The sequence below is a fragment of the Pygocentrus nattereri genome, chromosome 9 (assembly GCF_015220715.1).
Source record: "Pygocentrus nattereri isolate fPygNat1 chromosome 9, fPygNat1.pri, whole genome shotgun sequence".
Taxonomy (NCBI): Eukaryota; Metazoa; Chordata; class Actinopteri; order Characiformes; family Serrasalmidae; genus Pygocentrus; species Pygocentrus nattereri.
This window is the reverse complement of record NC_051219.1, coordinates 1,143,324-1,169,239: the sequence shown is the minus strand read 5'-3', so window position 1 is coordinate 1,169,239 and position 25,916 is coordinate 1,143,324. Positions and strand designations below refer to the sequence as shown.

Here is a 25,916-nt window from a genome sequence, read left to right as displayed (position 1 = left end):
TTCAACAGTTTAAGAACAACGTTTCTCAACGTGCAACTGCAGGAATTTAGGGATTTCATCATCTACAGTCCATAATATCATCAAAAGATTCAGAGAATCTGGAGAAATCTCTGCAGGTAAGAAGCAAGGCAGAAAACCAACACTGAACGGCTGTGACCTTCGATCCCTCAGGCGGCACTGCATTAAAAACCCACATCATTCTGTAACGGATATTCCCACATGGGCTCAGGAACACTTCAGAAAACTACTGTCAGTGAACTCAGTTCGTCGCTTCATCTACAAGTGCAAGTTAAAACTCTGCCATGCAAAGCGAAGCCACATATCAACACCACCCAGAAACGCCGCCGGCTTCTCTGGGCCGAGCTCATCTGAGATGGACTGACTCAGAGTGGAAAAGTGTCCTGTGGTCTGACGCGTCCACATTTCACACTGTTTCTGGAAATCATGGACATCGTGTCCTCCGGGCCAAAGAGGAAAAGGACTGTCCGGATTGTTTTCAGCGCAGAGTTCAAAAACCAGCATCACTGATGGTGTGGGGGTATGTTAGAGCCCATGGCAGGGGTAACCTACACATCTGTGAAGGCCCCATTAATGCTGAAAGGTCCATACAGGTTTTGGAGCAACATCTGCTGCCATCCAAGCAGCGTCTTTTTCAGGGATGTCCTGCTTATTTCAGCAAGACGATGCCGAGCCACATTCTGCACATGTTCCAACAGCGTGGCTTCGTAGTAAAAGAGTGCGGGTACTAGACTGACCTGCCTGCAGTCCAGACCGTCTCCCATTGAAAATGTGTGGCGCATTATGAAGCTCAAAAAACGACAGCGGAGCCCCCGGACTGCTGAGCAGCTGAAGCTGGACATCAAGCAGGAATGGGAAAGAATTCCACCTACAAAGCTTCAACAATCAGTGTCCTCAGTTCCCAAACACTTATTGAGTGTTAAAGGAAAGGTGATGTAACACAGTGGGAAACACGCCCCTGTCCCAACTTCTCTGGAACGTGTTGCAGGCATCAAATTCAAAATGAGTGAATATTTGCAAAAAACAATAAAGTTTATCCATTTGAACATTAAATATCTCGTCTTTGTAGTGTATTCAATTGAATGTAGGTTGAAAAGGATTTGCAAATTGTAATTCTGTTTTTATTTATGTTTTACACAACGGCTCAACGTCATTGGAATTGGGGTTGTAGAAAAGGCTCACCATTGGCTATGAGTTTCTTATTTGTTCCACATCTAACAACATCTACTGCTAACTGGAACAGAGTGGCATTGATCGTGCTAGAGCTAAAATGGTTCCATAGACCACAAAGGGAATTCAAGTAACTCATGACTGTTGCTACATTGACACTTTGTTTTGATGCACAGGGTGAATCAAAAGTGACAGGACAGGTTTTATTTTATTTATTTTTTATTTTATTATTGACTATCTTTGGGTTCATCTCAAATAAATTGTGTGTGTGCTGAGAAAATCCACAAAAAACACCACCTTCAGCACTGCATCATGTAGGCTTGTGACAGCATAAAAAATAAAATAAAATAACACGGTGTCCTGTGACTTTTGATTCACCCTGTATTTGTTCACTCCACGTTTGTGTATTTAAGATGTCAGTGTGCTGATGTGTCATAATTTCTCCTATAGGCTATGTGAGTGTAATCTCACAGAGGAAAGCTGTGCAGTTCTGTCCTCAGCTTTCAGCTCAAACACCTCAAATCTAAGAGAATTGTATCTGAGTTACAATAATCTACAGGATTCAGGAGTTGAGCTGCTCTCTGCTGGACTGAAAAGTCCACACTGTAAACTGGAGATACTGAGGTGAGATCATTGCATAATTGTGAATGTAGATCACACTTTCTTAGGCCAGTCATGATCAATAATTTTAATAACTGATTAACTATTAATTAATCTCATAATCATGAATTAACTAAAATGTTTGAATCATTATTATTTCTTTTTATAATTATATTATTATATTATATTATAATTATATAATTTATTATGATTATAAAAATGTAAGCATGTAGTTATACAAATACTCAAGATGAATGATAAGCAAAGGAGTATTTAAAGAATAAAAAAATACAAAAAAGGAAATGTGGCTGTGTGAAATGTGTTCATTAGGCTTCATTTCTTTCTGTATGACAGTTCAGCAGGAGAAGTACAATATGAATTTTCCTAAAAATGTATGTATCATTTCAAATACACTGAGAATGAGACAGTGATTTAAAGTGTGTATTTATGTGAAATGGCAGGCTGTGTGAGTGTAAACTCACAGAGAAAAGCTGTGCAGCTCTGTCCTCAGCTCTCAGCTCAAACCACTCATGTCTGGTAGAACTGGACCTTGGCAACAATCAACTGCTGCAGGATTCAGGAGTGAAGCTACTCTCTGCTGGACTGAAGAATCCACACTGTAAACTGGAGATACTGAGGTGAGATCATCTCTTAGTTACTTTGTATGTATGTGTGTGTGTGTGTGTGTTGATCTGTTAGTGTGAAGAGCTTTTTTCTTCCCTCTGCAGGATGTATAACTGCACTATTACAGGTGAAGGCTTTTCTGCTCTGGCTTCAGCTCTAAAATCAAACCCCTCATCTCACCTGAGAGAGCTGAACCTGAACTGGAATAAGCCAGGAGAGTCAGGAGTTAAGTTGCTCTCTGATCTACTGGAGGATCCATACTGCAAACTGGAGAAACTACAGTGGGTTACTGATACTGGTACTGTCTCCACATACATACACACTAAACCATGGTAATCATGAGAAGCTGCTCTATAGGTGTGTATGAGTGAATAAATGTATGGGAATTCTAGTGTTCACTTGAGTGTAATCTAACATCTGATTCACAGTTCATGTCTGATGATTTTTTCCTGTTCTCTGTCTTACAGCATCTCAACAACAAATAGCTGATCTGCTTTCACACAGACCCCCACACACACATACATAACACCCACACAGACCCACACACACATACACTTCCTCTCTGTGTGCTGACACGTCATTCTTTATCAACTTTATGATGTGATTGGAACTGTGAGCTGCCTCTCAGTTGTGAATCAGCAAAGTGAACAGCAGCCGGCTGAGCACACTGCCCTAGGGGGCTCTGTGTGATGGTGTTAGAGATGCTGCTCCCGATCCAGACTGACTGAAGATTCTCAGTGAGAATGTCCAGGATCCAATTGCAGAGGGAAATATTCAGGCCCAGCAGGCTCAGCTTTCCAACAGCATGGATGTGCTGTTCACTTCAAAGCTGAATTGAAGTCTATGAACAGCATTTTAACATGTGTCCTCCTTTTCAAGATGACTGCGGGCCAGATGAAGAGTGGTGTACATGGAGCAATATGTTAAATGCAGTGTCCAGTGAAGGAGGCAGTTGGGTCTGGATGTGCCTCATTACAAGCCTCTCGAAGCATTTCATGATGATGGGTGTGAGTGTGGCGGGATGACAGCCATTGAGGCAGGATACTGGAGATTTCTTTGGTACAGAGACAATGGTGTTGGCCTTGAAGCACAGTGGACAAAGGAGCTTCTTAGCAAGATGTTATAGATGTCTGTAAAAACTTCCACTAGTTGGTCTGCACATTCAGAGAGGAATGTTGTCTGGTTTGCAGAGTTTTCCTCATATCAGCAGTGGACAGGTGCAATGCGGGCCTTCAGCAGCCTTTGCATCTCAGCAGTCATTTATGACTTCTGAGTTTTGTGTGTGATGATAGTCCCGGAGACAGTAACATCATCAATGCATTTGCACATATAGCCAGTCACTGATACTGTGTATTCCTTTGGGTTAACTTAATCATTGTCATTGGCAGCCTCTCTAAACATGCCCCATGTGTTGCTCAAAGCAATCTTGAAGAGGAGAAATGGCTCCTGCTGGCCAGGTTTTCACCTGCTTCTGGACTGCTCTGGAGTGTCTTATAAGCGGTCTGTATGCAGGTATCAGCATTACAGGAGTGTGGTCTGAGTAGCCAAAGGTGGGGGTAGGGCTCCGCCCAGTATGTGTCAGAAAAGTCTTTGGAGAATCAAGTGCTTCAGTTTCAGCTGACTGTAACAATGCATGTGGAACTTAAGGTGAGAGGAATATTGGGCCTAAGAAACGTGGAAACCACAGTTATTAGTTTTTATTAGGAGTCTAAAAAGAGCATAACTGTAGTTTTGTGTTAGCCCAGTATTTAAAAGACTGTTGGGTCTTGCTGGGTGTTGAAACCCTGGTGATCACTGATATAAGAATCATTGTACCTAATTTGTTGTCAGTGTTGAAAGCATATTTCAGTCTTTTAAACGTCTTGGTCATTACACTAAACTAACCCTATTCCTTATTTGCGTTTGTTTGTATTTTTCTTAACTGTAGAAAATTTGCATTTTGGTAGTGATAAATAATATTTTCCTTTATTTTTATTAACTTTGTATCTTCCCTTGAACCATCTTCTTTTTCCCTTACCTGTTTGTGTTGATCGCATTTGCATTTTGTATGTCTCTCTTGGGTGATGTATGAGGGCTGTGGAGAGCAGTCCTTTTGTCATATATTGTCCTCCCATGGTCAGCCTATTGAACAGAACTGCCACCACAGTTCTGTCCAGGATGGTGAGTGCTGGAAGGGCTGGAGGGCTCCTCCTGAAGTCCACTGTTCCCATAGTCTTGTACTATTTGGCCAAGAGGCAGCATGTATAAACTCAATGTGATCAGCCCAAGAATTGAACCATGGGGGACACCACAGGTCACTGGCACTCGATCAGAAATATATTTTTTTCTGTTTTGAGAAAGCAGTCCCTACAGGTATGAGCTGAATCATTTCGGAACAGTTCCTAAGAGACCAACCCAGTTCCAAATATATCTATGAGAATTTTATGATCAGTGGAATCAAAGGCAACATTGAGATTGAGCAGTAGTAGAAAAGACATTTTTCCAGAGTGTGTATTTAAACAAATGTCCTTAATAACCTTAATTAGAGCCATCTCACTACCACAAGGCTGAAATCCTAACTGAAGTTTGTCTAGACAACTATTTAAGGACAGAAAGCCAGTTAGTTGCTTGAAGATGATTTTCTCAATAATTTTTCAAATGAAAAGTTGATTTGAAATCAGTTTGAAATCAGTAATTACTCAATAGAGTCACATCTAGGTTTTTCTTTTTAAGGGAGGCTTCACAACTTCAGTTGTAATGTGTTGGGAAAAGCATTCTCTCTTTTCAATTTGGAGTTGAATTGCATTAACATTCCAGCATGGACAAATGGTTTGCCTGTGCTCTGTACCATTTAATCAGGACCAGACACATTTGCTTTAAGAAAGGTTTTATAAATGTGTCTGGTCTTGATTAAATTGCATGCAGGAAGTGGTGATGAATTCACAGTGTGAGGTCCAGCGGGGGGTGGAGGGGGTTCTACTGGGAGCAGTGCTGGTTCTACAGTCTACCAGCAGCAGGAAGGACCTGCGACGGCCTCCTTCACACACTTGGGGTGAAGCAGCCAGTCACTGAAGGAGCTGCCCAGTGCTGCCAGAGTCTCAGGCATGGGGTGGGAGCTGTTCTCCAGCATCAAGGCTAGTCTTGTTTCCCACCAACTGCATTGGGTCTAAGAGGCTTTCCTGGACATTTCCAGTGCCCCTATCAGAATTGCACTGGATATTCAGACCACATCCAGATTATGACCATGGCAGTGTGTGCTCCTGGTCACATGCTGAGAGAGCCCAAAATGATAAAATTATTATTAAAGGAGCTTGTCGCTTTCTTTCAGGTGGCATAGGTGTTGGGGAAAGTCTGTTTTATAGCTAATAAGTCTGCTTTTCATTTCGGAGATGTTCAGCTTATGTCAAAATATGCATTTTTCCTACCGTTAACAGAGCAAGGGTGTCTGCTGTGGCCGCAGACTGGGGCCCTTGGCTTTTTCTTTCTGCATTATGTTCACTGCCTTTAGTACACTCACTGAATATTCTGTTCTAGCTTTGTACTGTGGTCTCTGAGCAGCAGCTTTAGCATTAGCATTAGCATCATGGGTTGTGATACAGCCTGTGGTGTAAATGTCCATCATAATGTGTATACTTGGAACATCCTGTATAGAGCTTTAGGAGACTAATATTATATGAAAGTATACAGCTTTTTCACAAGAAAGATATTTAATTTAGGTAGTTTTAGAAAATGAAATGCTGGTCATAGTGTTTCATTTCTTGTGTAAAAGATAGATTGGATAGCCAATGCCTAGCACAGTTTGATGATTTAGCATTGGTCCAGGGTGCAAAGATGTGATTTATAAACAATAACATATATGGCAATGTTAAATATCACAGTCGCTGACCAAAATAAAAGTTACTCCATTTTTTGTTTTTTTATTTCTCTACGTCATTTGAAAAAAACACAGCATTTTGCATTGTTTAAAAAAATTATGAGGAATGAACCAATTGATAGTATTCCATGCTGTGGTGGTTTGTAATGAGATAAAGCCATAACCGGTCCAGCAAAGACAATAAAACAACCTTGTAATTCACATTTTAAAAGCTTATTAATTAATGTATATGAGTGTATTGCCCTGATTTCATTTGATTTATTGTGGTAGTGATAACAAAGGAATGCTAAAATCTAAAGGGTTGAGATTTGGCCGCATTATTTCAGCACTCCTCCCGAATGACTGAGCTCCTCACCCTATCGAGTAGAGCGTAGCCCACCACACTGTGAAGAAAGGCTAATTTCCATCACTTGTATCCACAATCTCATTCTTTCAATCATTTCCCAAAACCCATGTCCACGGGTGAGGATTTGAATGTAGACTGACTGGTAAAAAAGGAGCTTTGCCTTCTGACTTGGCGCTCTCTTCATTACTACAGTCCAGTACATTGACACTTTACTACCACTGCTTGTCCCATCCTGTAGCTGATTTCATGGTCCCTCTTCCCATTACTCATGAACAAGACCCTGAGATACTTAAACTCCTCCACCTGGGGAAGATCCTCTCCCCTTACCTGGAGTGGGCACGCCATTCTTTTCTAGGCTAGGACAATGAACTTGGAGGTGTTAATTCATATACCAACCACTTCACACTCAGCTGCAAACCACTTTAGTGAGCGCTGCAGGCATTCATGCAATGGAGCCAAAGGGACATCATCCACAAACAAGCAGACATATCAGCCTCCATACAAAATGCCCTACTGACCTCAGCTTTGCCTTGACACCCTGTTCATGAATATCATGAATGGGAGTGGAGACGATGCATAAACTGAGCTTGAAGAAGTTTTGGGGGACAGGTTCATTTGAGATTCTCTACTCTCACTACGGTTACTACCACCCTAGCTGTATCAAGCAGGTGAAGAAGATAAAGATAAAGATTATTTCAGTGTCCCAAACCACATATTAGCCCACTTCATAGTGTATAAAATACACCTCATGTTCCATTGCAAGTGCACGGATTAGTGTAGTAGATAAGGCACAGAAGCATGTACGGTTTGGGACACAGCATTAGATCAGCCAGTAACGTGTCTTCAACAGCTCCAATGGCTGACTCGCCTTGCTGTGCTGCCTGTTAGCCGCTCAGTAAACATCTCCAAGTTAAAGTCTGAGGTATTTGTTAGCTAAGAATGCATTGATCCAGTCCACCAAAGCTGCTGCTCTTCTCCATGTAGCATTTTCTGGAGACTATATCTTAAGTGTCCATGTATCTTTTCAGTTTTCTCTTGGTCATTCTGGTCATTTTGCCTGGTTTATATCTACCTGCACCATTGTAGCTGCAATAATGGTAATAAGATGAGGTCCATCAGAGCATGCTCACAGTTGCAGCCTGCATACCGACATGGTGACATGGTCTTCTTAATGCCACAATGGAATACTATGAATAGAAAGGCACCAAAATTGCATCGAATACAATCCCGTTATATTGACTAACAAAAAATTTGCCTTCTAATTTAAAGCTGCTATTTTGCCATGTTTTTTTTGACAGTGGTAATATTTTTTTTTCATTGTGTGTGTGTGTGTATAAAATCTCACACAATATTCGCCCTCAGTTCTCAGCTCAAACTGTCAGTGATCAAAGCCTGCAGAAGAGCTGTGTTAGTGTTTTCATGAATAGATTAGAGCGCTGCTCTTTAATTGAATGTAACACTGCAGCAGCATCGCTCTCTTGACTCGCTCTCTGACAGAGTACTGCTGTTGGTCACTGCCACTGATTAAGGTCATCACTTTCCTTGCCACATTCCTTTAAGTATTCTTTAAACAAGCTACACAGGCGCCAACATTTACACACAACCGCAGTTAAACTGTTACACAGTCCACGGATTTAACACGTATTTAGACACAGCCACTTTCTCACTACTTGTACAGTTGCACTGTCAAGTCAAGTCCAAGTTTATTTACGTAGCGCTTTTTCCAACAGACGCTGACAGAAAGCAGCTTTACAGGAAAATCCAGTTCTGAGCCCCAGTGAGCATCGCCAGTGGTAGCAGTGGCAGAAAACAACACCTTAAGAGCAGGACGAACAAACATTGAGAGGAATCAAGACTCAGAAGGGGAACCCATCCTCCTCTGGACCACGCAATACTACAGTACAGAAAAGGAGAAAAACAGGTAAAGCAATGACTTAAATGACTTAAATCATTCATTAACTCAAGTTTGTGCAGCAGCAGCAGCAGGAGGGTCAGTTCATGCAGGTGAGGTTTGCACACCACTGAACAGCATGAAGCTCAAGCTGGTGGTCAAGCTGGTCCGGAAGGCTGGTGAGCAGTCGCACCTATTCAAAGCAGAAGAAGAACAGCATAAGACACACAGGATGGGCAGCCGATCAACTGAGCGAAGAAAAGAAAGAAACACACAGAGTCAGTTCTGTAATGAGTGACTGATCACAGATTACAGTGTTAACAGAGCAGCAGAGACTCCAGCAGGTGGAGCTACTACAGCCTCACTAAGAGGGAGAAACCAGAAGGTAGCAGAGTCATGAGGCTCCCTGAGATGTCAGCGCCCCTCCACTCCACCATCAACAAACCTGAGTGAGTGAGGCAGCAGGATGACAGCACCAGCACTCCGAGGTTACCATAATACTCTATGACCATGAACCCCCAGATCTGCACCTTTTATCTGACAGGGAAGACTAATCACCAAAGGCTCCACTGTACAAGTAAGTTTTTAGCCTAGACTGAGGCTGAGTCTGAGTCCCGAACATTAAAAGGAAGATTATTCCAGAGCTGGGGGGCTCTGTATGAGAAGCTCCGCCCCCCTGATGGAGCTTTATTAGTTCTAGGTACTAGTAGTGAGCAGCACCTTGTGATCTAAGTAGGCGTGAAGGTTCATAGTGGGAGAGAAGGTCACTCAGGTACTGAGTCCATTTAGAGCTGTATAGGTCAGTAATAGGATTTTATAATCAATGTGAAATGTAACTGGTAACCAGTGCAGGGGTGATAAAACTGGGATGATATGGTCAAACTTTCTGGATCTTGTGAGACCTTGGCAGTATTGGACTAGTATATCGCAGTATTGGACTAGTATATTGCAGTATTGGACTAGTATATTGCAGTATTGCACTTGTATATCATAGTATTGGACTAGTATATCGCAGTATTGGACTAGTATATCGCAGTATTGGACTAGTATATCGCAGTATTGGACTAGTATATTGCAGTATTGGACTAGTATATCATAGTATTGGACTAGTATATCATAGTATTGGACTAGTATATCATAGTATTGCACTTGTATATCATAGTATTGGACTAGTATATCGCAGTATTGGACTAGTATATTGCAGTATTGGACTAGTATATCATAGTATTGGACTAGTATATCATAGTATTGCACTTGTATATCATAGTATTGGACTAGTATATCGCAGTATTGCACTAGTATATCGCAGTATTGCACTAGTATATCGCAGTAGGTGCAGTATTTATTTTAGCCACTGGGGTGCAGTATTTATTTTAGCCACTGGAGTGCAGTATTTATTTTAGCCACTGGGGTGCAGTATTTATTTTAGCCACTGGAGTGCAGGATTTATTTTAGCCACTGGAGTGCAGTGTTTATTTTAGCCACTGGAGTGCAGTATTTATTTTAGCCACTGGAGTGCAGTATTTATTTTAGCCACTGGGGTGCAGTATTTATTTTAGCCACTAGAGTGCAGTATTTATTTTATTTTATATTTATACTGTCAGGAAAAAACTGTTTTTCAGGTACATTTTTGTTGTAAATGTTCCCTAAAAAAAACATAAGTGATCTTAAGGTCCCACTGTGTAGATAAAGGTGCATATTTGCACATTTTTATAACCAAATGAACAAAAAAATAAAAAGGCAGTAGCCAAGACAGGGCGAATTAAGTCAATACAACTTATATCTCATGGCAATGAAATACAATACAATTACGTCACCTCACTACAGGTCCTAAGTACATAGCTTAGAACCCTTTTTCCTGAAAGTGCACGAGTGTGTCAACAGGAGCACTGAAAAGATTTTGAGCACATTTGTCTTGGGTCATTAACCAAGATCCAGTCTTACCGGCTCTGCTAGGCAACTATGTTGTTATCCCTCCACCCTCTGTTAGGAGAGAAGGTTCCAGAGTAAACACTGCCTAAGCCAAGCTATAATAAAAGTGAAAGCCAGTTGCTCCGTTCAGAGAAGAAAGATAAGGCAGTTGGAGAGAAACGCTGTGAGTACCCAAATTTGCTTCTAAATAATTAGAATCTGCTCTAGATAAAAAAATAAAAATAAAAGTAAAATAATCTGCAGTGTGTTTTTAAAGCCAAACGGAAAACATGGTGAGTTCGTCACTGGTCACGTTAAGTATGAACCAGTTTCAGTTCATCATCTCATTAAAAACATAAGATTCTTTTTTTTTGCAATTTTTTATCAAAATGAAGTGACTTTGTTTGGTTTCACTGAACATTCAGGGGAAGTTTTACCAGTAAGAGAGAACTGGGCTGATGACTACTAACATGAGCTGACATTGGCCATTACCCAGCTAAGCTTGGTCAAATCTCAGTCCATTTTCAGACTCGCGTCAGGGAGAAGTGTAAAAGTTTAACAGCCTGACAAGAAGCTCGAATTGACCCAAGTTATGATCAGTATCATCTGTAATACCAATAAGTATTTACTCACACACACACACACACACACACACACACTATTTAAGCTGCTTATCCACCTTGGTGTTGGTTGGGTGCTGGAGCCTATCCCAGCGGTCATTGGGCAGAAGGCAGGATACACCCTGGACAGGTCGTCAGTCCATCGCAGGGCAGACAGACAGGCATACACATTCCCACACACCTACACAAAATTTAACATGGCCTGACTGCATGTCTTTGGACTGTGGGAGGAAACCGGAGAACCGGAGGAAGCCCACATGGTTAACAGTCACTGGGCAGAAGTGTATGATGTGCTTTAGGACAGAAAAACGTGTATCTGAGCTGTGTTTTCTTACTGATATGAATCTGATCTGCAGTAGATGAAGACCAGTTCAGTGGGTTTTACTGGAGTCTTAACTAACAGAACTGACCTTCTGACCTGGTGACTTTAATACTTCCCTGTAAGTGAACAGGCTGATGAGGCAGAGCTGAATCTGAGGCGGTGATTCTTCTTCTTCTTTCGGCTGCTCCCTTTAGGGGTCGCCACAGCAGATCATCTGCCTCCATCTTGCCCTATCCACTGCCTCCTCTACTTTCACACCAACCATCTCCATGTCCACCTTCACTACATCCATAAACCTTCTCTGAGGTCTACCTCTTCTCCTTCTACCCGGCAGCTCCATCTCCAACATTCTTTGCCCAATATATCCACTATTCCTCCTCAACACATGTCCAAACCATCTCAACCTGGCCTCTCTGGCTTTATCTCCAAACTGCTCCACCTTCACCGTCCCTCTGATCTGCTCATTTCTAATCTTGTCCATCCTTGTCACTCCCAACGAAAATCTCAGCATCTTCATCTCCGCCACCTCCAGCTCAGCCTCCTGTCTTTTAGACAGAGCCACAGTCTCCAAACCAAACATCATAGCAGGACGCACTGCTGTCTTGTAAACCTTCCCTTTCACTCTTGCTGCTATCCTTCTGTCACACATCAGCCCTGACACCTGTCTCCACCCACTCCATCCTGCCTGCACCCTCTTCCTCACCTCTTTTCTACACTATCCATTGCTCTGGATGGTTGACCCAAGATATTTGAAGTCATCCACCTTTACGACCTCTACTCCTTGCATCTTCACCTTTCCACCTGCCTCCCTCTCATTCACACACATGTATTCCGTCTTATCTCTACTGACCTTCATTCCTCTCCTCTCCAGTGCAAACCTCCACCTCTCCAGATTCTCTTCCACCTGCTCTCTAATCTCACCACAGATTACAATGTCATCTGCAAACATCACGGTCCATGGAGCCTCCTGCCTGACCTCATCTGTCAACCTTTCCATCACCATTGCAAACAAGAAGGGGCTCAAAGCTGATCCCTGATGTAACCCTACCTTCACCTTGAAACCATTTGTCACTCCAACTGCACACCTCACCACTGTCTCACTATCCTCATACATGTCCTGCACCACTCTAACATACTTTTCAGCTACACCTGACTTCCTCATACAGTACCACAGATTCTGGAGTGGAGTAAATGTGTGTCCTGCTCTGTTTCTCTGATTTCAGGTTCCAGCTGTGACCTGCCGGAGACATGAGCTCCACAATGAGTTCCTCTGAAGAAGAACAGCACACAGAGAGAGAGAAGAGGTGAGAGAACATGGTGACACACATGTGAGCTGATGAAGTGGTGCGAGTTAATGAAGCAGCTCAGTAGAACTGGGCTTTGTATCCCATATAATAAAGGAATCTTTTTCCTCTGTTGTGCTTTAGTGGGAATCAGACGGAGAAACCAGACTCACCTGAGCCCAGCTGTGTGTCCATGAGGAGTGATGACTCAATGGAGAAATCAAGAAACTTCAGAGAGGGAGACAGTTCTCCTGCTGTGAGGTAAGGACTGTGTATTTCAGTAGTGTTCCTCACTCTAGGGCTGCAAATTTAAAATCACACACACACACACACACACACACACACACACACACACACACACACACTTTCTAAGCTGCTTATTTTTCTGGGTCATGCTGGGTGTTGGAGCCCACCCAGTGCTTACTGGGCAGAAGGTAGAAAACACCCTGGACACCCTCACCAGTCCATCACAGGACAGACAGACAGACATTCACACTCAGAGGCAATTCACCATGTCCAATTTGTCTTCGGATTGTGGGAGGAAACCGGATAACCTGAAGGAAACCCACACAAACACGGGGAGAACATGCAAACTCCACACAGAAAGGACCCTGGTCCCCCGGCCGGGGAACGCTAAAATTCCAATATTCAATATCAGATTAATTTAAAAAATGCATTCATATTTATTGTGTGTTTAAATGTGAAAAACATTCACATTGGAACTTACTATATTGCTGGCCACAAGTTCATAACAACATGAATAATCATAATAAAAGTACTTAGTTTTATTTATACAATTTCTTTTCCAGCTCAAGATCACTGGCAAATCAATCATTTTGATGCTTAGGATGGATGAGGAAATAGGCATGGGTGCCAACTTGGATTACTTATTGGAGTGTGGCAAAAAATAATTTTGCCATCATCATTTCAATGTTGCTTATAAAAATATCTTTGATTTCTTTCATAATAAAGTTTTAGGTCAGCAGCTGCAGCTCCTACAATGTGGTCTGATGTGACCGCAATATGTGCCCAAAATATGCCTGAATATGCCTAATGTTCAAAGTACTTAAATACCAGCTTATCACCCAAACTGCATGCAGCCCTACCCACTAACTGCAGGCACCTGAGGTGCAGAGCTTATTGGTGCATTTCACAAACAAATCACAATCTCAGAAAAAATGAACATGCACTGCAGGTTGCCTTCATTGCTTTCACCAGCAATAATATAGGTTGAGATCAACTACAGTTTCTCACTGGTTCTCAATAATAATCCAGTTTTTATTTATATATGGCCGCTTTTAGTCACAAAGAAGTTAGAGCTCAAATTGTCACTCAAACAGTCATGACTGACTCATTCAGGTAAGGTTTGATTGTTTTGGAATATTCAATTATTAATTTAATAAAATAAACACAATTAAGGTATAGAGTCAATCAGAGCAAAAGGTTTCTGTTCTAAAGTCCCAAACTTCTTTCAGTTCTGACTCTGAACCAGTTCAGTGGAATCATCCATATATTTCTCCCTCTGTTGTGCTTTAGTGGGAATCAGACGGAGAAACCAGACCCACCTGAGCCCAGCTGTGTGTCCATGAGGAGTGATGACTCAATGGAGAAATCAAGAAACTTCAGAGAGGGAGACAGTTCTCCTGCTGTGAGGTAAGGACCGTGTATTTCAGTAGTGTTCTTCACTCTAGGGCCGCAAATTTAAAATCACACACACACACACACACACACACACACACACACACACACACACACACACACACAATTCCTCGGATTCAGGAGGAGCAGTACGGGTTCCGCCCTGGTCGTGGAACACTGGACCAACTCTTCACCCTCTCCAGGATTCTGGAGGGTTCATGGGAGTTTGCCCAACCAGTCCACATGTGCTTTGTGGATCTGGAGAAGGCATTCGACTGTGTTCCCTGGAGTATTCTGTGGGAGGTGCTTCGGGAGTACGGGGTACATGGCTCTTTGCTACGAGCCATTCAGGCCCTGTACAAACAAAGCAGGAGCTTGGTTCGCATGGCCGGCAGTAAGTCAGACTCGTTCCCAGTGAGAGTTGGACTCCGTCAGGGCTGCCCTTTGTCACCAATTCTATTCATAATTTTTATGGATAGAATTTCTAGGCGCAGTCAGGGGATGAAGGCTGTCTGGTTTGGTGACCTCAAGGTCACATCGCTGCTGTTTGCAAATGATGTGGTCCTATTGGGGACATCAGGCCGTGAACTTCAGCTTTCGCTGGATCAGATTGCAGCCGAGTGTGAAGCGGCCAGGATGTGGATCAGTACCTCTAAATCCGAGACCATTGTTCTCAGACGGAAAAGGGTGGAGAGCCCTCTCTTGGTCGGGGATGAGCTCTTGCCTCAAGTGGAGGAGTTTAAGTATCTCGGGGTCTTGTTCACAAGTGATGGTACAAGGGAGCGGGAGATTGACAGGCGGATTGGTGCTGGGTCAGCAGTGATGCGGACTCTTTACCGGTCTGTATAAGGCAAGGCTCTCGATTTACCGGTCGATCTACGTTCCCACCCTCACCTATGGTCATGAGCTTTGGGTAATGACCAAAAGAATAAGATCATGAATACAAGCGGCTGAAATGAGTTTCCTCCGCAGGGTGTCTGGACTCTCCCTTAGAGATAGGGTGAGAAGTTTGGTCATCTGGGAGGGACTGGGAGAGCCGCTGCTTCTCCATGTCAAGAGGAGCCAGTTGAGGTGGTTCGGGCATCTAGTTAGGATGCCTCCTGGACGCCTCCCTCGGGAGGTGTCACAGGCAAGTTCACCTGGGAGGAGACCCCGGGGAAGACCCAGGACACGCTGGCGTGACTATATCGCCCAGCTGGCCTGGGATCGCCTCGGAATCCCCCCGGGGGAGCTAGTGGAAGTGGCTGGGGAAAGGGAGGTCTGGGACTCATTGCTTAGGATGCTGCCCCCGTGACCTGAACCCCGGTGAAGCAGAAGATGATGGATGGATGGATGGATGGATGGGTTATTAAAATGAGAAAATCTCAAATTATTAGGTGGAGAATACAGAAAGCAAGTGTTAAAGATCTGGTCTTTGTTCTACTAGTTTGATGAACATTTTTAAATAGGATGTTCTTTGCAATGTTCTCTACAGTGTTCAAAAGGAAAAATCAAAAGTCTCCACCAGGCATAATTTGGATTCCATATTTAAGGTACGTGTGTATCTAATGTAAGTATGTATCTCAAGATCATTGTTTACCTCTTCGTTCAGGTTATTAGATTTTCATTTTACTGTTTACTCCTGATCAGGATCTGGAGCACAAAATAATCTCTCTGGTGAAGAAAGAGCTGAAGAGGTTCAAGAAGCTGCTGAGTGCAGATTACCCAGCATGCTCTGAGAGAGAGGTGGAGGCTGAGGAGGATCAGAGCAGTTCCAGAGAGGAGGTGCTGAAGATCACACTGAACATGCTGAGGAACATGGAGCAGACAGACCTCGCTAACATCCTACAGAGCAGTAAGAGCTGTGGGCGGGGCTTCATTACATCACTGTAACGTTAGAGGAAGAGCGCAGATCCACACTCACAACACGTCTCAGACTAAGAGCTGATCTAGGACCAGTTATCACCTTTAACATCCTAATGGAGGCGGTTATTTAGACAGGAGGGTTGTGATAATTAGAAAAATCCACTGTATCTCCTGATGTGATTTCTCTGAGCAAGTGCAGCAAGTGATCCAGAGCACTATGATTCATCAAAGTGTTCAGAAAAGAGATGCTCTATCTACACCCAAAATACACAAGATCTTCTGTACACTACCATTATTTATTTTCCATGTATCTCAAAATATTCTGGTTGATTCTGTTGCGCATCTGTCACAGATTTATGATCTGTGGATTTAACCGAGAGGTTAACGTGTGCCAGCACATGATCGGCATGTGATGTCTGTGAGGATGTATATGTGTAGAGAGTGCAGGCATGGCAGGGAGTCATATGCTTAAAGCAAGTGCATTGCAGTAGGTTCAGCAGAGCCAACATGAATAATACATGACAATTTGCCTATAATTTCAAAGTTACTTATTTTAGCATCGAGTCAGACATATTTTTTTGTAATAAAACAAAAGAAACTACCATCTGATTTTTTTGTCAGAGTAAATTACTATTAAATTTATTGTCACCATCAAATTTACTCTCCATTTATTTTCTCATATGTACTCTAGTCCTGGGGTATCTTCGTCAATTTAGATCCAACACACTTGGCTCTAAAATCCAGTTGCCCCTTAAGACCTTCATCACCTGGATCAAGTGTTGTATATTAGAGTTGGAGCTAAACTCCGCGGGGTAGAAGACCAACAGGACCAGAAAAGGGCAACCCCTGTTCTAATCTAAATTTAGAAAAAAAAATACTGAAAATATGCTATACCTGAACCTGAACTTCACCTGAAGTTTTTTGTTCCTAGTCTTTACATACAAAAATAAAAACAAAATAAGGAGGCACTGCCCAAATTCATAGTTATCACAATGTTGTGTGTAATTTCCTATCAAATCATAACACATCTGAATAACCTAGGGTCTTTGGAAAAACACTTCTGACTCCTTTACGTCTCATGTTGTAATGAGACAGAAAGGGCCAGATGCTTGCAGTAAAACCAAAAGATGAGGCTTTAATATAAGGATTTGACAAGAATCGTGGTCAATAAACAGGCATGGGTCAGATCCAAACCAGCAAAAAGGACCCGAATAAAGGAAGCACGGGGCAGTAGTGAGCTCAGGCAGCCAGAACGGCCCTCTCCCACTCCCTGAATAAAGGTAGCACGGGGCAGTAGTGAGCTCAGGCAGCCAGAACTGCCCTCTCCCACTCCCTGAATAAAGGTAGCACGGGGCAGTAGTGAGCTCAGGCAGCCAGAACTGCCCTCTCCCACTCCCCGAATAAAGGTAGCACGGGGCAGTAGTGAGCTCAGGCAGCCAGAACTGCCCTCTCCCACTCCCCGAATAAAGGTAGCACGGGGCAGTAGTGAGCTCAGGCAGCCAGAACGGCCCTCTCCCACTCACTGAATAAAGGTAGCACGGGGCAGTAGTGAGCTCAGGCAGCCAGAACTGCCCTCTCCCACTGCCTGAATAAAGGTAGCACGGGGCAGTAGTGAGCTCAGGCAGCCAGAACTGCCCTCTCCCACTCCCCGAATAAAGGTAGCATGGGGCAGTAGTGAGCTCAGGCAGCCAGAACTGCCCTCTCCTACTCCCCGAATAAAGGTAGCATGGGGCAGTAGTGAGCTCAGGCAGCCAGAACGACCCTCTCCCACTCCCCGAATAAAGGTAGCACGGGGCAGTAGTGAGCTCAGGCAGCCAGAACGGCCCTCTCCCACTCCCTGAATAAAGCATAAATTTACCACATACCATTTAAACACATTTTGTGTCTCTAGCTTTACATTCTATGTACCATTTAGGTGAAATTCATTGCTTTTATATGTTTAGTTAGACATTTTAGGAGCTATTCGGTACGTCTTACCCGCACAAGCTTCCACTATGCTTCTAACACCCCAGATAGAACTGCTGCATTGTGCTGACTCTGGGAGTCACAGTCACTGAGGCCCCAGCTGCAACATGTGGGAGGAGCCAAAACTGTAAGAGGAATGTCTCACTACTTAACTACTAACTTTTCATTACACTAAGACATCAATTAGAAAACCGAACTAAAGTTTTAGTGAAGTTCACATTACAAATATCTCAAAATATTTAGATAATAATAAAAGTAATAATCTCAGCTACACTTGCAATCTGGCTAAGCTAAAGCCCGGGCTTTAAACTAAACAAGTCATGTGACATGGTACACAGGTGAACAGAGCTGGTATTCAGGAGACTGTGGGCACTGATTGGAGCGTGAGGGAAGCTCGGGTCAGGTGATCTCTCAGAAGATTCTGGGAGATGGAGTCTGAGTGTGCTTCAGAGCCGGAGGGATGTGTGACACATGCAATCACTTTCTATTGTAATTTTAAATGTAATTGAACAAATGTAAAATCATGTAAAAAACCTTAGTATGGTTTATGTAATCAAAATGAGGGCAATAAAAAGCCTTTCCTGTTATAATGGTCCACTCTCTCTGAGTGGATCTGTAAAACTCCTCCTATTTCAGTTTTTCAAATGTGTGATTGAATTGGTAGGGAACAAAGCAAAGACAAAAAAAGTAGCGTATTTATACAAATATGATTGGATTTCATCATGTAGTTAATTCTACTGAAAAATATTTATCACCCTGTTGTTTTGTTTTTTATTAGAGCCGATTTCTGCACATCAGAAAAAAATCCAAATCAACCTGAAGGAGAAATATATGAGAATTAATGAAGGAATCTCACAGTATGGAACACCAGTCCTTCTGAATGAGATCTACACAGAGCTCTACATCACAGAGGGAGGGAGTGGAGAGGTCAATGAAGAACATGAGGTCAGACAGATTGAGGCAGCATCCAGGAGACCAGCAACACAGAAGAAACCCATCAAATGTAATGACCTCTTTAAAGACAGACCCATCAGAACTGTGCTGACTAAAGGAGTTGCTGGAATTGGTAAAACAGTCTCAGTGCAGAAGTTCATTCTGGACTGGGCCGAAGGAAAAGCAAATCAGGACATCCTCTTCATATTTCCACTTCCTTTCAGGGAGCTGAACATGATCAAGAACAAAAAGCTTAGTCTGATTGAACTTCTGAATGACTTTTTACCAGACAGAAAATTATTACAATCAATAGACTTTGAATCTTACAAAGTCTTGTTCATCTTTGATGGTCTGGATGAGTGTCGACTTCCTCTAGATTTCCAGAACAATGAGAGCCTGTGGGAGGTAACAGATTCAGCCTCAGTGGATGTGCAGCTGACAAACCTCATCAAGGGGAACCTGCTTCCCTCGGCTCTCCTCTGGATAACCTCTCGACCAGCAGCAGCCAATCAGATCCCTCCTGAGTGTGTTGACCTGGTAACAGAGGTACGAGGGTTCAGTGACCCTCAGAAAGAGGAGTACTTCAGGAAGAGAATCAGTGACCAGAGCCTGGCCAATAAAATCATCTCACACATGAGGTCCTCAAGAAGCCTCTACATCATGTGCCACATCCCAGTCTTCTGCTGGATTGCAGCCACTGTTCTAGAGAGAGTGTTGGGTGGAGCAGAGAGTGGAGAGATCCCCAAGACTCTGACTCAGATGTTCACCCACTTCCTGATCTTTCAGATCAAACACAAGGACCAAAAGTACCATGGGAAATGTGACCCTGATCTTCAGCAGACCAAAGAGATGATTCTGGCACTGGGAAAACTGGCTTTCCAACAGCTGGAAAAAGGCAATCTGATCTTCTATGAGGAAGACCTGAGAGAGTGTGGCATTGATGTCAGAGAAGTGTTATTGTATTCAGGAGTTTGTACCCAGATCTTCAGAGAGGAGTTTGGGCTGCACCTGGGGAAGGTGTTCAGCTTTGTGCACCTGAGTGTTCTGGAGTTTATGGCTGCTTTATATGCATTTCTCTCCTTCATCAGTGGAGAAAGAACAAAACAGCTGAACACTGATCTTTGTGATATTTTCCAACAGTCCGAACTGTCAGACTTCCTCAAGTCTGCAGTGGACAAGGCCTTACAGAGTGAGAATGGACACCTGGACCTTTTCCTTCAGTTCCTTCTCGGCCTCTCGCTGGAGTCCAATCAGACTGTCTTACGAGGCCTATTAACCCAGACAGGAAGCAGCTCTCACAGCAAAGAGGAAACAGTCCAGTACATCAAGGAGAAGATCAGGGAGAATCCCTCTCCAGAGAAATCCATCAATTTGTTCCACTGTCTGAATGAACTGAATGATCATTCTCTACTGCAGGAAGTTCAGTCATACCTGAACAGAGGAGAATACTTTAGCCTCCGAGGACTCTCCCTCTCTCCTGCCCAGTGGTCAGCTCTGGTGTTTGTGTTGCTGAACTCAGAAAAAGAGCTTGATGTGTTTGACTTACGTAAATATGGCAGGTCAGAGGAATATCTTATGCAGTTGCTGCCAGTGGTCAAAGCATCAAGAAAAGCTATGTGAGTATATTTAGTCATAAAGGTGGCACTACACTGTTTACTTTTAATTATCATTCAGTTATACAACATCGATGATAAGGACTACCAGTCTGCTGGCACATTTGTCATATTAGCAGGTATTTCCTTTTTACGTATTGGCCAAAAAAGTCTCAGTATTAAATTTTAGGTCTTTTTGACACTGAGATGAACAAATACATTTTGAGAGTTCTTCATCAAAGATTATGGCATTTTTTTGGCACTATAATTTTGATGAAACAGTCTCCCATAGCACGTGGTTCCCATTCTCTCACCAACATCTTAGCTTCCAAATAATACACTGATGGAAACACCTTAACAGCATAGTATGAGCACATTGTTTTACTTCTGAAACAGGATGCTCATTTTTCCAGTGACCGTCTTTCTTTAAGCAAATTATGCATCAGCTGCCCCCCTCCAGAGCTGATGTTCCATCCAACTCCAGTAGAATCAGTTTATTTTTAGTATACTTGTTTGTTAGTATAGTACAGTATAGTATGTTTGCTAGTATTTTTATTATACTTGATTGAATTAAAACACATTTGTCTTTCAAATATAAAAGCATCACCAAACATCTCAAAGCTTTTTGTTTTCTTTTTGGGGTATCAAGAACCTAACCCATTAAGCTACAAATTTACAATGACCTCAATTGCAAAGAGCTAAAGGGCTTAAGACGGCTAATTAAGACCAAAATAATCTGGCTAAACCTCAAAAATAACTAGACTCAAATTTCTTATTTTTAAACTGAATTCAAGATCCTTCTTTTTTCAAAAATAACAAACTTTAAAAAAAAAAAAACTCTAAAGACAGGTTTATGCATACCAGATAGGCCAGTCACAGGCAGGCTGACAGCTCTCTGTCTTTCCTTTGTGGGAGAGGTAGGCAGGTCTGATTAATATCTTACAAATATTAGCTGGTACTGCTCAACCTCCAGCTTTTGCTGTTCTAACTTATGCCTGGACCACTCAGTAACCTGCTGTTGTACTATTTTTTCTTTAGATGTGATTTATAACAATAATGATTCTGACAGCATTATGTTTCAAAAGACCTTTCTTTACTGAGGCAGACTTCAATATAATATGCTGTAATGTTCTCACAAGCTCTATCAGCGAGACTTCAGAAGACTGATCTACAAAATTCTCAGATGTAATCTGAATAAACTGTTTGATGCCAGAAGTCATAGTAAACTCAAGGGAAATGTAACTATGAGCAAAATGCAACCTTTAGAGGTACAAATACGGCTTCTCCTACAAACTATCTAATCAACCAAAACTCACCCTTAGTCTTCATAATCCTTCCACGAGCTGAGCCTCTCCTTGGATCACCACCTTACCGTGGTGGAGAGGTTTGCGTGCCTATATGATCCTAGGAGCTATGTTGTCAGGGGCGAAAGCTCCTGGTAGGGTCTCCCAAGGCAAACAGGTGATGTGCCAGACAAAGTGTGATCCAAAAACCCCATATGAACAGTAACAACAGGACCCAGCTTCCCTCGCCCAGATTAGGGTTACTGGGGCCTCACCCTGGAGCCAGGCCTGGGAGAGGGGCTCCTCGGTGAGTGCCTGGAGGCTGGGCCTTTACCCATGGGTCCCAGCTGGGCTCAGCCCGAAATAACTACATGGGACCACTCTCCCACGGACGCACCACCCATGGGAGAGGCACTTATGGTGGTCTGGTGCATTGTGGATCGGGTGGCGGGCGAAGGCGGGGACTTTGGCGTTCCGATCCTCGGCTACTGAAACTAGTTTTTGGAACATGGAACATTACCTCTCTGGCAGGAAAAGAGCCCGAGCTAGTGTATGAGCCTCTTTAAAGGCCCATTTGCCAGCAGGATGGAATAAAACTGCTTGACCCAACCATAACACCAGTGACCTAACCAAAGGATTGCCAACAAGACAGTAACCCACCACTACGTTTTAGGAGTTAAATGAAGTATAAAGGGGCATTTTAGTGTCTCTGGTGTTGCAGGTTACATACTAGGTGAAGTTTGTCAGAGTGGAGGATGTAAAAACAGCAAAAGGGGGATGTACATATTTATCACAATCATGTGTATGAATTCCTTCAGCAGGTAGAATGGCCTCATCCTAATGGCTAACCATTCAGCAGATTTGCTCCTTAATAGTGATGTGCTTAGAGTTACTCCATCTATCATTCACAAACTGCCAGCCCTCTTTTCTTCTTATTACTCTCCAACATCCTTGTGTGTGTGTGCTCACTAGTGTGTATGTGGTGTTTCACTTCACAGATGGGTTAAATGGTGAAATTGACTCGGTGAATAGACGTTACACTCATGGTACTCCCTCTGATGTTGGGTCAGCACTGTCAGATTGTCCATCTTACTCATAATAGATCTTGCATTTCCCCAGACAACTGAGGGAAGATCAGGTCTATAATGTCTCCTCCTGGCACCAAAAAAGTAAAGCGAGGACCAGGGCAAACTCTCCAGTTTTGGTGACCTTAGTGCAAAAACCCATGGCAAACAATCAAAAAAATGTAAATACTTAAAAAAAAGAAAAGGTACAAAGTACAGAAAGTAAAAAAAATTATTCACACATCAGTTCACTAATCAGACTCTGCTCTCAACATCTAGAATGATTTCGTCCACCTGTGACTATGTATCGGTTGACCATTGATCGTTGGCCATACTGTGTGTCCAGAGTGATTCTGTGGAAATTTCAGCGAGTAATCTAGTCAGTAATCCAGCTCATAAAACCACTGTTCAGATCCTGTGTTTATGTCCATTTAAATCTACAAACTTTCCCTCATGTTTAAAACAGTCTTCTGAATGACTCAGACTCTGAGTTAGTGCTGACAATCAGAAATTTACAGCATGTAAAAAATGACTCAAAAGGCAGTCACGCTTCTAAAACTAAAGGTTAGCCATGTGGTGTGTACATGTTACTAAATTGAGAGAGTGGGGGGATGGCAGGGTGGAAAAACATAAAATGCAGTGTCCCCTTCACTGCACTGAGTGCACCTTTCCTTTTTACCCTCAAAATGACAGAAACAGGCTCGAAACACATTTTAACATAGAAATACCAGGAAATATGACAAATATTATTATAAAATTAATAATATTTAGCTTTGTCTTTCAGTTTACAGTGATTTTGTGTATCAGAGTTTTAGCACTCAGCATGAACCCAAGAAGACAGAAAATCAGTAAAAAAAAAAAACATGGTCAACTTATGCTAATTTTTCTCATTTAATTTTACTCATAATAACCAATAGAATGAATCACCAGCAAAATTATTGCACTTTCAGATCACAGATACTCCAGAATAACAATTTCTGAAAGGTATTTGAGGTGCCACTTGTTTTCAAGATCTCCATAAGCAAAAAATGATAAACTTTTGCAGATGCTATTTCAACTTTTGATAAAAATTAGCCAAATTCAGATTTCTGTTAGTACTTACATGTCAACTAATGACATATCTGAATAGCCCAGAGTGTCCTTAAACATCTACATATGTAAATACATTATAATTGCAATTGTAATTGAAATTGAACCAAAATCCCCCCTCCAAAAAAATTCTATAGTATTTTATAAATTATTGATCAAAGTGGATCATGAGTACCATACTTTCGTATTATCCTATAGTGTTCTGATGTATCATTATTTCTCTCCCAGGCTTTTTGACTGTAGCCTCACAGAGAAAAGCTGTGAAGCGCTGTCCTCAGTTCTCAGTGCAAAGTCCTCATGTCTGAGAGAACTGGACGTCAGTAGAAACAAACTGCAGGATTCAGGAGTGGAGCTGCTCTTAGCTGGACTGAAGAATCCAAACTGTAAACTGGAGAAACTGAAGTAAGATCATAATTTTATCACTGTGAATGATGGTCACACACAAACACACATTTTCCACAAGTCTTTCTCTCTCTCTCTCTACCTCATACACACACATACACAAATGTGTCACATTTGATTGTACACTCAAAAGTCAAGTTGTAAAATGGTTTAATATTTCATAACCCTAGCCCTAAACTTTGTCCTTTATATACAGTCCTGTGTTTGTGGGGGGGTGGGGTGTTGAAGTTCTGAGGTATCATTATTTCTCTTCCAGGCTGCGCAGGTGTGATCTCACAGAGAAAAGCTGTGCAGCTCTGTCCTCAGCTCTCAGCTCAAACTCCTCCAGTCTGAGAGAACTGGACCTCAGTAAAAATGAACTGCAGGATTCCGGAATGGAGCTGCTCTCTGCTGGACTAAAGAATCCACACTGTAAACTGGAGATACTGAAGTATGACATCTCTTTGTGTGTGTGTGTGTGTGTGTGTGTGTGTGTGTGTGTGTGTGTGTGTGTGTGTGTGTATTTTAGCTCTGGTTTGTTAGGTATTCACACTGACATGTTTAACATCAAACCAGAAGATGTAAACAAGTTATGCAGGTATAAATCACAACTGATTGAGCAAATTTTTCTGATGAACAATAATTGTGATGTCCACCAAATTTTCTGAATCATGCTTTTCTCTGTTCTATCTGGTCCTTTTGGATACTTAAACATTGTTTTATTTATCTAATGATACTCTACTGCAATAAACCACACAAGGCCCTGGATTACAGTGGCTTTGTACAACGTGAAGTGGGGTGAAATATCTAACACCCATCCCTGAGAGGCTTACCTCTTTTACAAAATGGAGAGATGTTGACAGTTTTACATTTACAATTGATATAATTGATGTGTGCAGTCAAATGTGTTTAATAAGGTATCATAATGACTTTAAACATGCCCAAGCCCTGTTAAACTGTTCTATAATTACTGGATAGAGCTTATGAAGAGATATGATACATGTATGCATAAAAGAGCATCTATATACAAAAGACATTATGCAGAGAGGAAATGATTCTTGTCTTGTGTTCATACATTGTGAACCACATCAGAGTTTGTTTGAAAGCACACAAAGACCAACCTGCACAGGAGGTCTCGGTCCATTTATTTGGTCCATGCCAGGATTCACATGGCAGTGTCCTTGTTTGTTCAAACAAAACACACTAACAGCAAATCGCACCAGGATTCATTTTTATCAAACCAAAAACTGTCATATCTGAATGCACCCTAAGTGTGTGGAATTTTTCTGTTGCTCTCTACAGATTGGAAAGATGCAGAATTACAAAGAAGGGCTACACTGATCTGGCTTCAGGGCTTAAATCAAACCCCTCTCACTTGAGAGAGCTGAACTTGAACTCTAATAAACCAGGACAGTCAGGAGTGATTGTTCTCATCAATCTACTGGAGGATCCACGTTGCAAATTAGAAGAACTAAAGTGAGTTCCTGA

At 42.3% G+C, this 25,916-nt stretch overlaps 1 protein-coding gene and 1 pseudogene across 5 annotated transcripts in view; both read left to right on the top strand.

The window, feature by feature from the left end:
* LOC108410737 overlaps positions 1 to 2,981 on the top strand; it is a 33,704-nt pseudogene extending 30,723 nt beyond the window's left edge.
* A 5,357-nt stretch (positions 2,982 to 8,338) lies between these two features.
* The window catches only part of LOC108410738 (NACHT, LRR and PYD domains-containing protein 12-like), a 37,008-nt gene continuing 19,430 nt past the window's right edge, over positions 8,339 to 25,916 (top strand). For 3 of the 5 annotated variants that reach the window (XM_017681970.2, XM_017681967.2, XM_017681965.2), the window contains exons 1-10: positions 10,499 to 10,597; positions 12,579 to 12,659; positions 12,783 to 12,899; positions 14,175 to 14,291; positions 15,751 to 15,808; positions 15,906 to 16,110; positions 18,865 to 20,635; positions 24,276 to 24,449; positions 24,706 to 24,879; positions 25,731 to 25,904. In XM_017681970.2, coding sequence (XP_017537459.2) covers positions 12,604 to 12,659; positions 12,783 to 12,899; positions 14,175 to 14,291; positions 15,751 to 15,808; positions 15,906 to 16,110; positions 18,865 to 20,635; positions 24,276 to 24,449; positions 24,706 to 24,879; positions 25,731 to 25,904 — 2,846 coding nt within the window. In that variant the 5' untranslated portion in view covers positions 10,499 to 10,597; positions 12,579 to 12,603. Of the gene's footprint in view, positions 8,533 to 10,498; positions 10,598 to 12,578; positions 12,660 to 12,782; positions 12,900 to 14,174; positions 14,292 to 15,750; positions 15,809 to 15,905; positions 16,111 to 18,864; positions 20,636 to 24,275; positions 24,450 to 24,705; positions 24,880 to 25,730; positions 25,905 to 25,916 lie in introns of those variants that run through there. The other 2 variants (XM_017681966.2, XM_017681968.2) reach the window with 2 other exon arrangements.